The sequence below is a fragment of the Mustelus asterias genome, chromosome 8, assembly GCF_964213995.1.
Source record: "Mustelus asterias chromosome 8, sMusAst1.hap1.1, whole genome shotgun sequence".
In the NCBI taxonomy this organism is placed as follows: domain Eukaryota; kingdom Metazoa; phylum Chordata; class Chondrichthyes; order Carcharhiniformes; family Triakidae; genus Mustelus; species Mustelus asterias.
The window spans coordinates 62,834,418-62,847,285 of record NC_135808.1 but is presented as its reverse complement, the minus strand read 5'-3'; the positions used below and the strand labels follow the sequence as shown (position 1 = coordinate 62,847,285).

At 41.1% G+C, this 12,868-nt stretch overlaps 1 protein-coding gene across 5 annotated transcripts in view; it reads left to right on the top strand.

Moving 5' to 3' along the window:
* LOC144497883 (uncharacterized protein C1orf21-like) overlaps positions 1-12,500 on the top strand; it is a 213,214-nt gene extending 200,714 nt beyond the window's left edge. For 4 of the 5 annotated variants that reach the window (XM_078219324.1, XM_078219325.1, XM_078219326.1 and 1 more), the window contains one exon: positions 9,956-10,736. In XM_078219324.1, the coding sequence (XP_078075450.1) occupies positions 9,956-9,994 (39 nt within the window). In that variant the 3' untranslated portion in view covers positions 9,995-10,736. Of the gene's footprint in view, positions 1-9,955 lie in introns of all 5 variants that reach the window. The other variant, XM_078219322.1, reaches the window with a different exon arrangement.
* Positions 12,501-12,868: the final 368 nt, after the last annotated feature.

Below are 12,868 nucleotides of genomic sequence, written 5' to 3'. Positions count from 1 at the left end.
GAAAATGCTTCCCAACCCTATTCATTTCCACTTCTGCTTTACGAACACCATCTGAATTCCCTGCCCCCGAGACAGGTTCCCAACTATCCGCAGTCTCGCTCTGTACTGGCACCAGCAAGATGATCATAGAATGAAGCCTTGAAACGAGAAACAAAGAACAATTAGCCCGCGCCGCTCCCTGGTCCAAACTAGACCACTCTTTTGTATCCCTCCATTCCCACTCCGTTCATATAGCTGTCTAGATAAGTCTTAAACGTTCCCAGTGTGTCCGCCTCCACCACCTTGCCCGGCAACACATTCCAGGCCCCCACGACCCTCTGTGTAAAATATGTCCTTCTGATATCTGTGTTAAACCTCCCCCCCTTCACCTTGAACCTATGACCCCTCGTGAACGTCACCACCGACCCGGGGAAAAGCTTCCCACCGTTCACCCTATCTATGCCTTTCATAATTTTATACATCTCCCGGAATTGCTCTTGTATGACCCCCCCTGCTCTTTCTACCTACGTCATTTTTACCAATGTGTACAATTACATCTGTTTGGTTACCTTCCCTTTTTAATATGCTTCCTACCCTCTCGGAGACATCCAGTACCATACATCTGTGGTAATTGGTATCTAACTCATTGATGTTACCTCGGTTATCTCCATTTGATGCCTGTTGCTATTGTTTTCCTTTGTGAATATTTAGAGGAAGGAATCATTCAGAATATTTGTTCTCTTTGTGTTCATCCTTGGTCTTCAGCATCTTTAGGGTTTTCAGCTCCTCTCTGCCCAGTTACCATTGTAGCTCTGTAGGGTTTTTTAACCACTGTATTTAGCTTCTGTTCGTGTGCCAGTTTTCTAGGTCTGTTTGTCTCTCCAATTAGCCTGAAAATATTTCTGCACTTTCTCACCTTTGTTCCAGTGAATCTCCTTTCTCTCTCCAGGATTTGCTTGAGGTCATTTTTCCTCTTTATTTCATTTTTCCATAATATTGTTACAAGTCAGGTTGGATACTTCAGGGTGTTCTATGAAGCTTGCCTGACCTGTAACGTTTTACGTTGAATTTGGATAGGATGAGCATGGGAGGTTTCACTTCAGGTGTGTTTCAACTGATCCACGAGGAGCTTTTATCAAAAACAAAGTTTAATTAAGAATATTGTTGACATGTATAGTAAGGCACTTAGCAAGAACTTTTAACAATTACAAACAAGAAACACAGCAACCATGATTATGTATAACTCTTAAGGAAATATCTCTAATGTGTTCCAACCAAAGCCAACATCCAAAACACAAAACCCTCCAAATAAACACAATACAGCATAGGTTAATACCCAATTGTTACAGGAATTCCGCCTCTTGGGTTGAATGCTGAAAATCCTTTGTGAAGAAACTCAGAAGAGGTTGTAGTCGAATCGGTTTCCCAAAACACAGTTTCTTTAAGGCAGAACCAAAGAGAAAAAAACAGGAAGAGAAAGAGACTGCTTCTTAGCTTGCTGCTAAAACTGCTTCCAAAAACGAAACTGAAAGCCCAAAGGAAAAAACCCTGTCACCTGACTGCCACAGCTTGGCTCCACCCCTCAGTGACATCGCTGAAGCTGTAAGCTACATGATTTTTTTAATAAACCTTAAAGGTACACTCGCATGACAATATTAATAATTGAGATTAATTCCTTGCTAAGTTCTGTGCTCTCACAAATCTCCACAATGCCATCTGTAACTGTTTGTGAAAGTCATAGAGACTTACATGAAAGCAGGTTTTTCGGCCCAACTTGTCCATGTCACCCAGTTTTTACCACTAAACTAATCCCAATTGCCCGCATTTGGCCCATACCCTTCTATACCTATCTTCATGTAACCATCTAAATGTGTGATTGTGACTTGCATGGGATTGGCTGGAGCTATGGATGAAATTCCTTACCTTGATCATTCAGTCATACAGCAAGTGAAAACAGAAAAGTGAAGAGATAAACAAAGTGACCAAAATCAACATTTCATGTGATGAACTGAAGCAATGTTTCCAGTTATCTTTGTCTGTAATATGTTACATAGCAAGCAATGACCAAACAGCACCAAACACCCATGAGAAGATGCTTCAGCTGTTTTTATTTTGCTTGGTTAGGTTATGTCATAAGTGCTTGTTAATCTTTGATGGGAATATGCTGATTTTGTTTGGGTATGATGTGCTCTTTCCTTTCTCACCAATTATCAAGTTGTAGTTTTCTGATCACTTGCTGTCACCATATCATCCTTTCTCAGTTAAAAGGTTAAGGTCCTTCTGTCTTTGGAATCTTATGACTACATTCAATAAAAATACCCGTGGATTTGTTGGTCCACAGCCCCAGAAATTTGTTTAGTACCACTTCACTAGTGTTTATAATTTTCCTGAGTTCCTCCCTCCCTTCCATTTTCTGATTTACAGCTATTTCTAGGGCATTATTTGTGTCCCCTATAATGAAGACCGATGTAAAATAACTGTTCAATTCATCAACCATCTCCCTACTTTCCATTATCAATTCTCCAGACGCACGTTCTATAGGATCAGTGCTCAGTTTGTTAACTCTAATTTAAGTATCTATAGAAACTCTTACTGTCCATCATTATATTTCTAGCCATCTTTCTCTTGTACTCTAATTTTTCTCTCATTATTTCTTTTGTCATTCTTTGCTGTTGTTTATATTCAGTCTAATTATCTCACCTGCTACTCATCTTTGCGCAATGATAAACTTTTTCTTTAACTTTGATACAGTCTTTAACTTTTTTTAGTTAACCATGGATAGTCGGTCGTCCCTATGGAATTTTTCTTTCTCATTGGAACGTCTATTCCTTGTTTTCTCAAATATCCCTTTAAATGTGGCAACTGCTCATCTATTGATCTATCCCTGAACCTCATTTCCCAGTTCACTTTAGCTAGCTCCGCTTTCATGCTCTCATAATTGCCTTTATTTAAGTTTAAGATACCAGTCCTCAACTCACTCTTCTCTCCCTCAAACTAAATGTAAGATTCAGTCCGAATATGATTGCTGCTAATTAGAGGTGCCTTTACCATGAGGTTATCAATTAATACTACCTCAATGCACAATACCAAGTCTAGTACAACCTGCTCTCTGGTTGGCTCCAGAATGTGCTGTTCTAAGAAACTATCCTAAAAGCATTCTATGAATTCATCTACACTAACTTGCCAAACTGATTTTCTCAAACTATATGTAGATTAAAACCCCCCATGATGATCACTGTACCTTTCTGATAAACTCCCATTATTTTTCCTTTATACTCTGTCCTGCCACATAGTTCCAATTAGGAGTTCGGTACATCACTTGCCTTCTTCATTTCTCATCTCAACTCAAACTGTTTCTACATTCTGCTTTGCTGAACCTATGTTATCCCTCCCTAAAGTGCTAATAACGTCATTAATTAACAGAGCCCACCTTTCCAGCTTTTCCTAACTTCTTCTTCCCGAACTTCACGTACTCTTCAGTATCCAGGTCCCAATTTATCTCATCCTGCAGCCATGTCTTAGAGCCTTTTGTTTTGTGCTTGTATTATTTTTGTGGCATCTAGCCTGATCTATTGATGTACTCTTAGATTTGTACTCTCTGTTCCTTCCTTTCATGGTCTACTTATCATTTCCTATATTAGTAGTTTTCTCTCTTGCCTTGGCCTTGTCTTTACTCAGTATACTACATCTTTCCAAACTTGATCCCTTGCCCCCACTATTTGGTTTAAAATTCTCTCAATGTCCCTAGTTATGCAACTCGTGAGAACACCAGCCCCAGCACAGTTCAGGTATCGACCATCCCAACGCTGCAGATTCCACTTTCCCCAGTTCTAGTGCCACAAACCAGAATTATGTCAAGCATTCTGGGTACATGTACATGGGTACATTCAGTTTGATTGTCTCAATATCATGTGGATGTTTGGCATGCTAGATTGGTTGAGCACTTCAGTGTCTGGTGTTTCATCTTGTCATCTGTTCTTATGAAGCTTCTGAAGGCAGCTCAAGTGAAACGGCTGAGCTTGTTGGCATGACAGCTAGTACATTCTCACATGCATAGTGTGGGCAAGAGTACTGCTTTATAGACTTTGGTGGGCAGACTTACTCTTGTTCATTCCCAGCCTGATGGTGGAGGCCTGTCAAAGGCTGCACTGACTTTAGGAAGTCTTACATATGTCCTGTCATCAATATAAACAGCTTGAGAGAGAGTGTGTTGCCGAGGTAAGTGAACTTATTCGTTGCTGGCTGGTTCTGGTCATGGACTGAAATCTTGAGCTTGAGATAGATCTTTCCTGTAGTAACTGGTTTATTAATTCAGTTTCCAATATTCCAGGAAAAATGCCAAGAATAGAACATTGATTTCTCTACCATGTGCACTACGTTAGGTCTTTGATTTAGTTAGCCATGAGGCCCTTGGGATGTTAACGCAAACATTTGGCTGCCCTGAGGAATTGCACTGGTTCAACAGTTCCATGTCAACAAGCTTGTGTATATTTTGGATGATAGTAAGTCTTCTGACCCATTTGCAGTCAGGGCAATGTGCTAACACCAACCTTCTTCCACATGTTTTTCTTCACAATGCTCTTGAATACCTTTCTTGATGCTGATCCTGGCATCAAAACTGGATATTGAATGAGTGGAAGCTGCCCAATCTGAGATGACTCTGGGCAAGGATCAAGGTCTCTAAGAACATCCTTTGTGATTTCCTATTTGCTGATAATTGTGCAATAGCTGCCAGTTCATAGCTCGCTGTGCATTGTAGCATGGACTTGGGTTCTCCGATGCACGTGCCAACTTCAGCCTTATCCAGCCTGTTCCAGGAAAAGTCTTTTTTTGATTCCAAGTTTTCGGTCCATGATCAGAACCTGTCAGTAGTGGATAAGTTCAGAGTATTTATAGTAGAGAAGATTGTATTTTGGTCTGTTTTGTGACAAATGTAGGCATCAGTTTGAATGCTTGCTCCTTACTGAACATGGGAAGGGTTTATGGAACTCAGAAACTTAGTTTTTGATGCCTTTCAAAAGTTGTAGGGATGGTCATTTTCTCTCAGCTGTTGGCATTAGTTGCTTTGTACTGTTTCTGCTGAATTGAAACTGCTATTTTTCCCTTATTGGATCATCAAACAGAACTTCCTTGGCCTGAATAGGTTTGTTGCTATGCTTTGACTTAGTTTTAAAATCCACGTCGAGTGCTTTGATGAGGCTGTCCTTATTTCAGGCCACTATAACTGGGGTCTGCTGATGAAGCCTGACCTGAGTTTCCATTTCCAGCAAGATGAAGGAACCTGATCATCGATGTCTATGAGAGATGATAAACGATTTGTCTATATCCTAAGATGCAGGAAGCAATGATCAGACAACTTGTATTTCTCCAAGCACAGCCAGGGTTACATTTCTTATCAGTCAGGAAGGAGAATCCTATAAGCACAGACAGAAAAATGAGTAAAATATAGTTTTAGCAGTGTCCTCTGATAAGCACATTAGAATTGTACAAAAGAAGAATTTCATGTGCAAAATCTCTCAATGGCCAGTTAGTCTCTCTCCTGTACAACAGACATCTCCAGTCGAGTTTTCTGTTTCACTCAACTGACTGCATTTTGTCTCACCCAATTTAATCATATACTCGGATCCCAGTTCTCAGACAGGATCAAATGATTGCAAAAGCTTATCTTCATGAATTCAGGCATTATACAAACTGCAGTGAGGCGGAGATGAAATCTGGTGATAGTAATACCTGTAACATGATATTATTGTCGGCCAATGACATCTTCTTTAGTGCAATATTTTACAGTAACCTTGATCCAGGCAACTTGTGCTTTGGTAGGAATGATTTCCAGTGATATTTCCTATGGTAGGGAATGACCTTAATGAGGGAATTGAGCTGCTTCCATAGAATATGATTTTTGAGATGCACTTGCCCCATACTGTGGGATCCAACTCATTTCTCTCTTATTGAGGGTGGGCTAGCAAAAACAAAAATGCATCTCCATTGAACTGTGAAGGCATTAAGCAAACCTGTTCATTATAAAAGTGGCGTGGATCTGAAATTGAGAATCCCTTAGGGCCCTTTAAGGGTAAGAATAGACAGAATCCACCATTTCTCCCCCCCCCCCCCCCCCCCCCCGCAACAGATTCACAGAATTGTTATGGTGCAGAAGAAGGCCATTTGGCTTGTTGTGTCTGCACCAGCTCTCCAAATGAGCATTTTGTCTGAAACAATAACAGAAAATGCTGGAAAATCTCAGCAGATTTGACAGCATCTGTGGAGAGAGAATAGAGCTAATGTTTTGTGTCTGGATGACCCTTCATCAGAACATTATGTTTGATCAGCCTGCACTGTGTGTTGATGCAGGTCATGTATAGGCAATGAAGCTTCACAGGAAATTGAAGCATAAGATCTTGTCAGGGAACATGGTGCAGGTAAAATCCTGTGTAAATGCAATTGGGAGATTCAGGACCTGTTTTGCTGGATTATACCTGGGGATGATTATATTCATCAGCTCATGCTGCAGAGTTGATGGTTTCTTAAAGTATCAATTACCATAATTGGACAGGTGGAATATAAGGAGCCACCTGTAAAAGCTAACCAAGGATACTTAAATGTTTGTTTAATTGCATATCTCTTAAATAATACACAAAGGGAACACAATTACAAGGTAGAGTTGAGATGGATGTGCTCCAAATGGGATTTGGGGAGGGAATGTGCAATTGGATTCAACTGCTGTACACAAACATCAGTAACACAGTTTCAATCAATGGGTAGGAAAGCTTTCCGATTGAATGTGAAATCAAGCAGGGCTGCTGTCTTCTCTCCCTTTGTTTTTCGAAGTTCATCAGGAAGGGATACAGACATAAGAAGGGTGACAATCCTAAGCAGTGGAAGCACTCAAGTAATAGCCTTCCTGTACGTGAACTCTGTCCCCATTGCTTGGATCTGCTGTCAGTGCAGAATGATGAACATCTGCAGCCAGTTTGAACTAGCCTTGGAAGCCAAAGTAAACCATGGCAAAAGGTCATGTATCTTAGGAACTGGGCCAACCAATCCTTTGTCCCTTTCCTCACCAGGTCAGACTATCTCCAAGATCCTGGGAATATGTTTCACATGGGCCGGGGCATGCTAAAACCTGGAAGGAGTATGCAACTATGGTGAAACAAAAACTGGGTATATGGGAGCTCCCCCTCCATTTCAAGTAAATATCTGGTCATTGGTGTTGCTATAGGTGGTGCAGGTTTGGCCCATAGCCTAACCTTGCACCATGATGATTACCCAAGCCATCTTTTGCTTTATCTGCAGATCGAAAATGTACAATGTTCGCAGGGACATGGTAGTCAAACCTCTAAATGAAGGGGCAGGAAACGTACCTAACATTGCCCTCATCGTAATGTTCACCTTTGTGTGCAGTTATGCATGGAACCTCAATACACAAGTGCCAAGTGTCACTATGGGCTGAAGCCCTATCTGTTCTGGGTGTTGCGGATTGGCCTCATTGCCATTCCATTCAGTTGGACCGTGCTGTACCACCTGTCCCTCATGGAAACTTTTATGCAGCAAAACACCTTTGACTCCGAGTGCAGCAGGCAATGGTCAACACGTAATGTCCTCAAGACACTTTAGGAAAAGAAGATATCAGATCCTGTCAGATGGTTCCCTAAACAGACTGTCAAAGTCTTTTGGCAGAATGTTTCATTGCCAGAAGTTTCAAACCAAGCATCAAGGTGTAGCTTGGCTAATGATGAGAAGGGCCCTCCCCATCAGGTCCTCCCTACAGGTGTGGAATGTCTCTCCCTCTCCCTAAATGGCTGTGGTAGGAAGAATATTACTGTCCAGTTTCTTCTGGAATGTGGTTTTGTAAAGTAGGTCTGGAAAGCTCCATGACACAGCACTCTGTACTCTATGCGCAGTTCCCAGGAATACACCACTATGGTTGAAGGATCATTAACTCTCAGAAAGATGCTCCTCAGTCTTCCCAAAGCCTGCTGGCCTTCCAGTGCAAAGAGTTGTCTATTAGTGAATATTACAGTTTGGCACATTCCAAAGTCATGGACTCAGTGCTGAGGAATGCACTAAAACTCAGGGCAGCTGCCACAGAGGCACAGTGGGGACTGACCACTGTCTAAAGTCTTTCAACCATGGTATACCAAGGGACTAGAAACTGGGTAAAACTCCTCCGGCTGTAAATTGATGTGATGCGTATTGAAAATATTAATTGGATTTGTAAGCATAATGAGCAACATACAACATTGGAAGAAACTTTTTAATGCACATCACAAGCGAGAACCTGGTTGGACCCCAAGGGACAAGAAAGCACCATTGACCAAGCAATGAGAGAGGCATCCTCTTTCATCACCACCACCGCACAGGCATGAGGTTTGTCTGACCTGAAGCGCCACTCAGGCCCCCTAATATTGATTGACAGCCTGTGGTTTCACTCCGTCTTTTGCAAACCACTTCAAAGAAGAAGTTAAAGACTTTAGATTAGGCTTTATCAACATTGCAGTCAGGATCAATGGGGTACTTGAGGTGCATTCAACCATGAAGGGAAATAAAAATAAATACAGGTTGCTGGAGGATGATAGAAATCAATGTTGAGCTGACAGCTGAATCTTTTACGTTGAACTTGTTAAAGGCTTCAAGTGCAATGGAGAGGGTTTCAACGATTTCAGCTTGCTTGGAAGCCTCAAACTTCAAATCAAAACTGTGTGCATACATTGCGGCTGAATGCACAGCTGTGCCAGACTGAACCCCCCCCCCCCCCCCCCCGTCTCCCCCAGCAAGGTAAAATTGGCATCTCTGTTAGGGGACTTCAAAGGGGCTTGCTCTCACCTGTGGCTTCTGACAGGGAGAAAGGAAATTCCCTTTTGCAGAATGGAGTGCTGCAATGATTTAAAACTCTGCCAAGTACTGAGGGCATGGAGATTAAAGTTACCTGGTTACTCAAGCTTGGGTAAACCCAAGACTTGCACAGGTGACAGCTGATATTGATCACAAGACTGCATCTCTCATTGCCTAGTTGGTGGTGCTCCCTCGACCCTTGGGATCCAACACACCAGGTTCTCACTTGTGAGGTGCAAAAAAAAGTTTCTTCCAATGCGTTGCTCATTATGTTATGGGGATACTGTACCTGTTATTTGTTGGTTGGGCAGGGAGGATACCTCTCTGTGTTAAGGAGTTAATGGTGCTCCCCTGGTCAGTATGAGGGCTACCATTTATGTTTTTGTGGGTGGAGGGGGGCCCATCTCCAAGTGCGGAGATTGGGTCGCCATTTAAAAATGGCCCGGTCCCGGAATTGCGGGGCTGGCTGGCAGCTTGTCCGCTATGAATAAATTAGCACCATAGATGCTGCTAATGCCAGCAGGAACTTTCCAGGTTTTATGCTGGCGTGGGCACTTAGATGCTTTTCATTTGATTCATGCTATTGCTGGCCCTGGAGTGCTTGATGTTTTTCCCTACCAACTTATCAACTTTATCTTTTCTGATGTCGGTAATTGAAGAGGTGGAATGTTTTTTTCCCCTCAATCCCCTTGTTGTCAACAACTCAATCCATTATTATTTGGGTAGCATAGTGTGTTTGATTGCCATTTAGATTGCATACCTTTATTTCCTGACCATATCTTTTCGACAGTTTTTGTTTACTATGTCTTCTGCTTCAAGCTATGTTAAATAGAAAAGAATGCAATAGAATTTAAAAAGTGCAATGTAATTTAATTTTAAAAATGCCATATGTTTTATTGATCTGGTAGTTCAATTTATAATCAAATTGGTTTCATGTACGCTATAAAATGTGCATTGAGTAAAAATAAAAATGGTGAAAAATGCTAACAAAGCAGCTTTGCATTGGATTCCAGATGGCAACAGTCAATTTTCAAAGAAAGCTGTCTTCTGCATTGATTACTTGTGCATTTAAATGTCTTGAGGTTAAATTGGTTTCAGGAAAAAGAACATTCTTGGTTGAATTAAAAAAGGTGTTTATATTTTTTAGGGGCGTGACTACTGTTCAGAAGAAGAGGACATTACATAGTGCCAATCCTATCACACAATGTATGACTACCACTGTGTATATAGACTAAAGCCAGACCAGTATGTACAAGTTACCACTGCGAATAAGACTACATTGGAGGTGGAAGTCTTTTTGGCATTGTGTTCTACATTATGGGACTAATGTTTCCTTGTGAATGGAAATGAAAGCATCGCTGAGGACTATCAATGCTCTTTGCTGCCAATGATTTCCTTTCTGCATTCTTACTTTTTGTGCCCGCAAGTATGCAACTTTGAACATCACCTCAAATTCCAAGAAAGACAACTGGTGACATAAGTAATAGGAAGTCTGCTTGAAAACTCTGCATGGTTGACTTGATATTGCCATGTCTAGAAGCACAAGCTTGCTCTGAACTTTCAAAATCTGTGAACGGCGTCTGTCAAATCTTGTGAATTTGGATGGATGCGACCATGGATAAATCTCTTCCTGTTCTTGATTCCTTCAGTCATGTCTACAAGCAGTGAATGGGTGAAATGCACAACATGTGGCTAAGGGCCTATTACTTTCTACGAAGATGCTGTTTCATAAACCCAACAATTGGATACACAATGATATAAAACTTTTATTCTCTCTGTTAGAACTGATAAGCACCTGTCCTATCCAAAAATATATATATAAAAAGCTTTTTGTCTCGGTGCTGGATAATATGGTTGCTTTTAGCAGATAATGGTGTTCTCGGCGACATTTTGAATTTTTTTTCTATTAATAAAAACATTGTAGTTTCTCCTGTGGTTTTCTATTGCTTTATAATTTCAGGACTTTGGAAACAGAAATAGGATTATGAAATGGTTTTCCTATTTACGTGATTTCTTATCACTAAAACTTAGTAGGTCGTATGAATACTCAAGCACAAAGATTAATCTATGGAGCCCAGTTTAATTCAAACTTAAGAGAACCTCTGATACAGGTCAACATGTTATTATTTTTTTTAAGAAAAGTGCAAGTATAGTGTTCTATTACATTTGCCAGGCAGTGACCACCTCCAGCAAGAGAGAATCCAACTGTCTCCTCTTAGCATTCAATGACATTACCTTTGCTGAATTCTGTGATCACCATTAACCAGAAACTGAAATAGACCAGCTATATAAATACTTTGGCTACAAGAGCAGGTCAGAGGCTGGGAATTCTGTGGCAATAAACTCGCCTCCTGACTCTCCAAAGTCTGTCCACCATCTACAAGGCACAAGTCAGGAGTGTGATCGTGTCCTGCTCACTTGCCTGGATGAGTTCAGCTCCAACAACACTCGAAGCTCAACACCATCCATGACAAAACAGCCCCATTGGTTGGCACCTCATCCACCACCTTAAACAATCAACGCAAAGTGGCAGCAGTGTGTACCATTACAAGATGCACTGCAGTAGCTCAATAAGACTACTTCAATAGTGCCTTCCAAACCCATGACCTCTACACTTAGAAGGACAAGAGCAGTAGATGCAAGGGAACACCACCACCTGTAAGTTCTCCACCAATTCTCACCATTCTCACTTTGAACTAACTATATGTTGCTGGTTCAAAGTTCTGAACTTCCTCCCTAAGAGCACTGTGGGTGGACTTGTACCACATGGACTGCAACAGTTCATAGTGCTCTGCACCACCTCGTCAAGGGCAACTAAGGATGGGCAACAAATGCCCTAGCCAACGACGCATTCATCCTGTGAAAGAATAAAAAATATTTTTTCCATTTAGTTAGAACTTTAAGATCCAATATCTGATATGGAGTCTTGAATATGGTTTAGTTAAAACTAATCAGGTAATGAAAAACTCTGCCTTTAGCAGAGTTCAACAAGAAGATTTCTGTGGGTAAAACACAAAGGATTAGATCAGCCACCTAAACCATGCAGGAGTTGATGACCCCCATGAGTGACAATATTGATGAATTCATCACATATTGCTGCAGTTCAGACTTATTGTGACACTTACCCTGTGCAATAATGATCTTGTTCATTGTATTTCTCTTTGACGTTTTCCAGGATCGTTTTAGTTTAAGTTGAAATAGTTTTTTGTGCTGCACATTTAAGCATCAATTAGTTATGCAGTGTATGTTATTGTACTGATTGGCATATAGGCAAAACAATAATCAGTTTAAGTTGGAGGTGTATCTTGTATGGTGAGGGGTGCCTATATTCAAATTGATGCGGTATGTTTTAATAATATGTTGTTGCATTTCCTGATGTATACTACGGGTGAGATGTTTAAGTAAGAACCCCAACTCTGCCTTCTTGGGTGAATGTACAAAACCCCATGGCAGTATTTTGTAGATGACCAGGGATGTTTTCCCCACTATACCAGCCAACGTTTATGGATCAGCTAATAACGGATATCTGGTCGCATACATTGTGGGTCACAATGTGAAGTTCTGTGGGATCGTACTGTCCACAAAATTGGCTGCAGCATTTTTTTTACATTACAACAGTGACTAAACTTTGAAAAGTGCTTCATTGACTGTAAAGTGCTTTGGGATGTCGTTAAAAAAAAATCTGATAATGCAATCACTGTATTTCTTTATTGCACACAGGGCAGCTCCAAATCCTTCAATTGCATTTGGAAGTAGGCGAAGGAAGCAAGGAAAGTGTAGGGGCGCTGCAGAAAGTCTCCACAGGATTACAAAAGGACATGCATTTATTCAGCGGCTTTCACCACCCAGGATGTCTCGAAATGCTTTTTGGCCGATTAAATAGTTTTAAAGTGTGGTTGCTGTTTCACTGCAGAAGTGTGGCAGCCAATTTGTGCACAGCATGGTTCCACAAACAACAACAATGGCAGTGGCGAGATGACCAGCATCACCAACCAGATTGTGGAATAGATATTAACCAGAACACCAGGGAAACTCCCTTGTCCTACTCCAAAATAGTGCT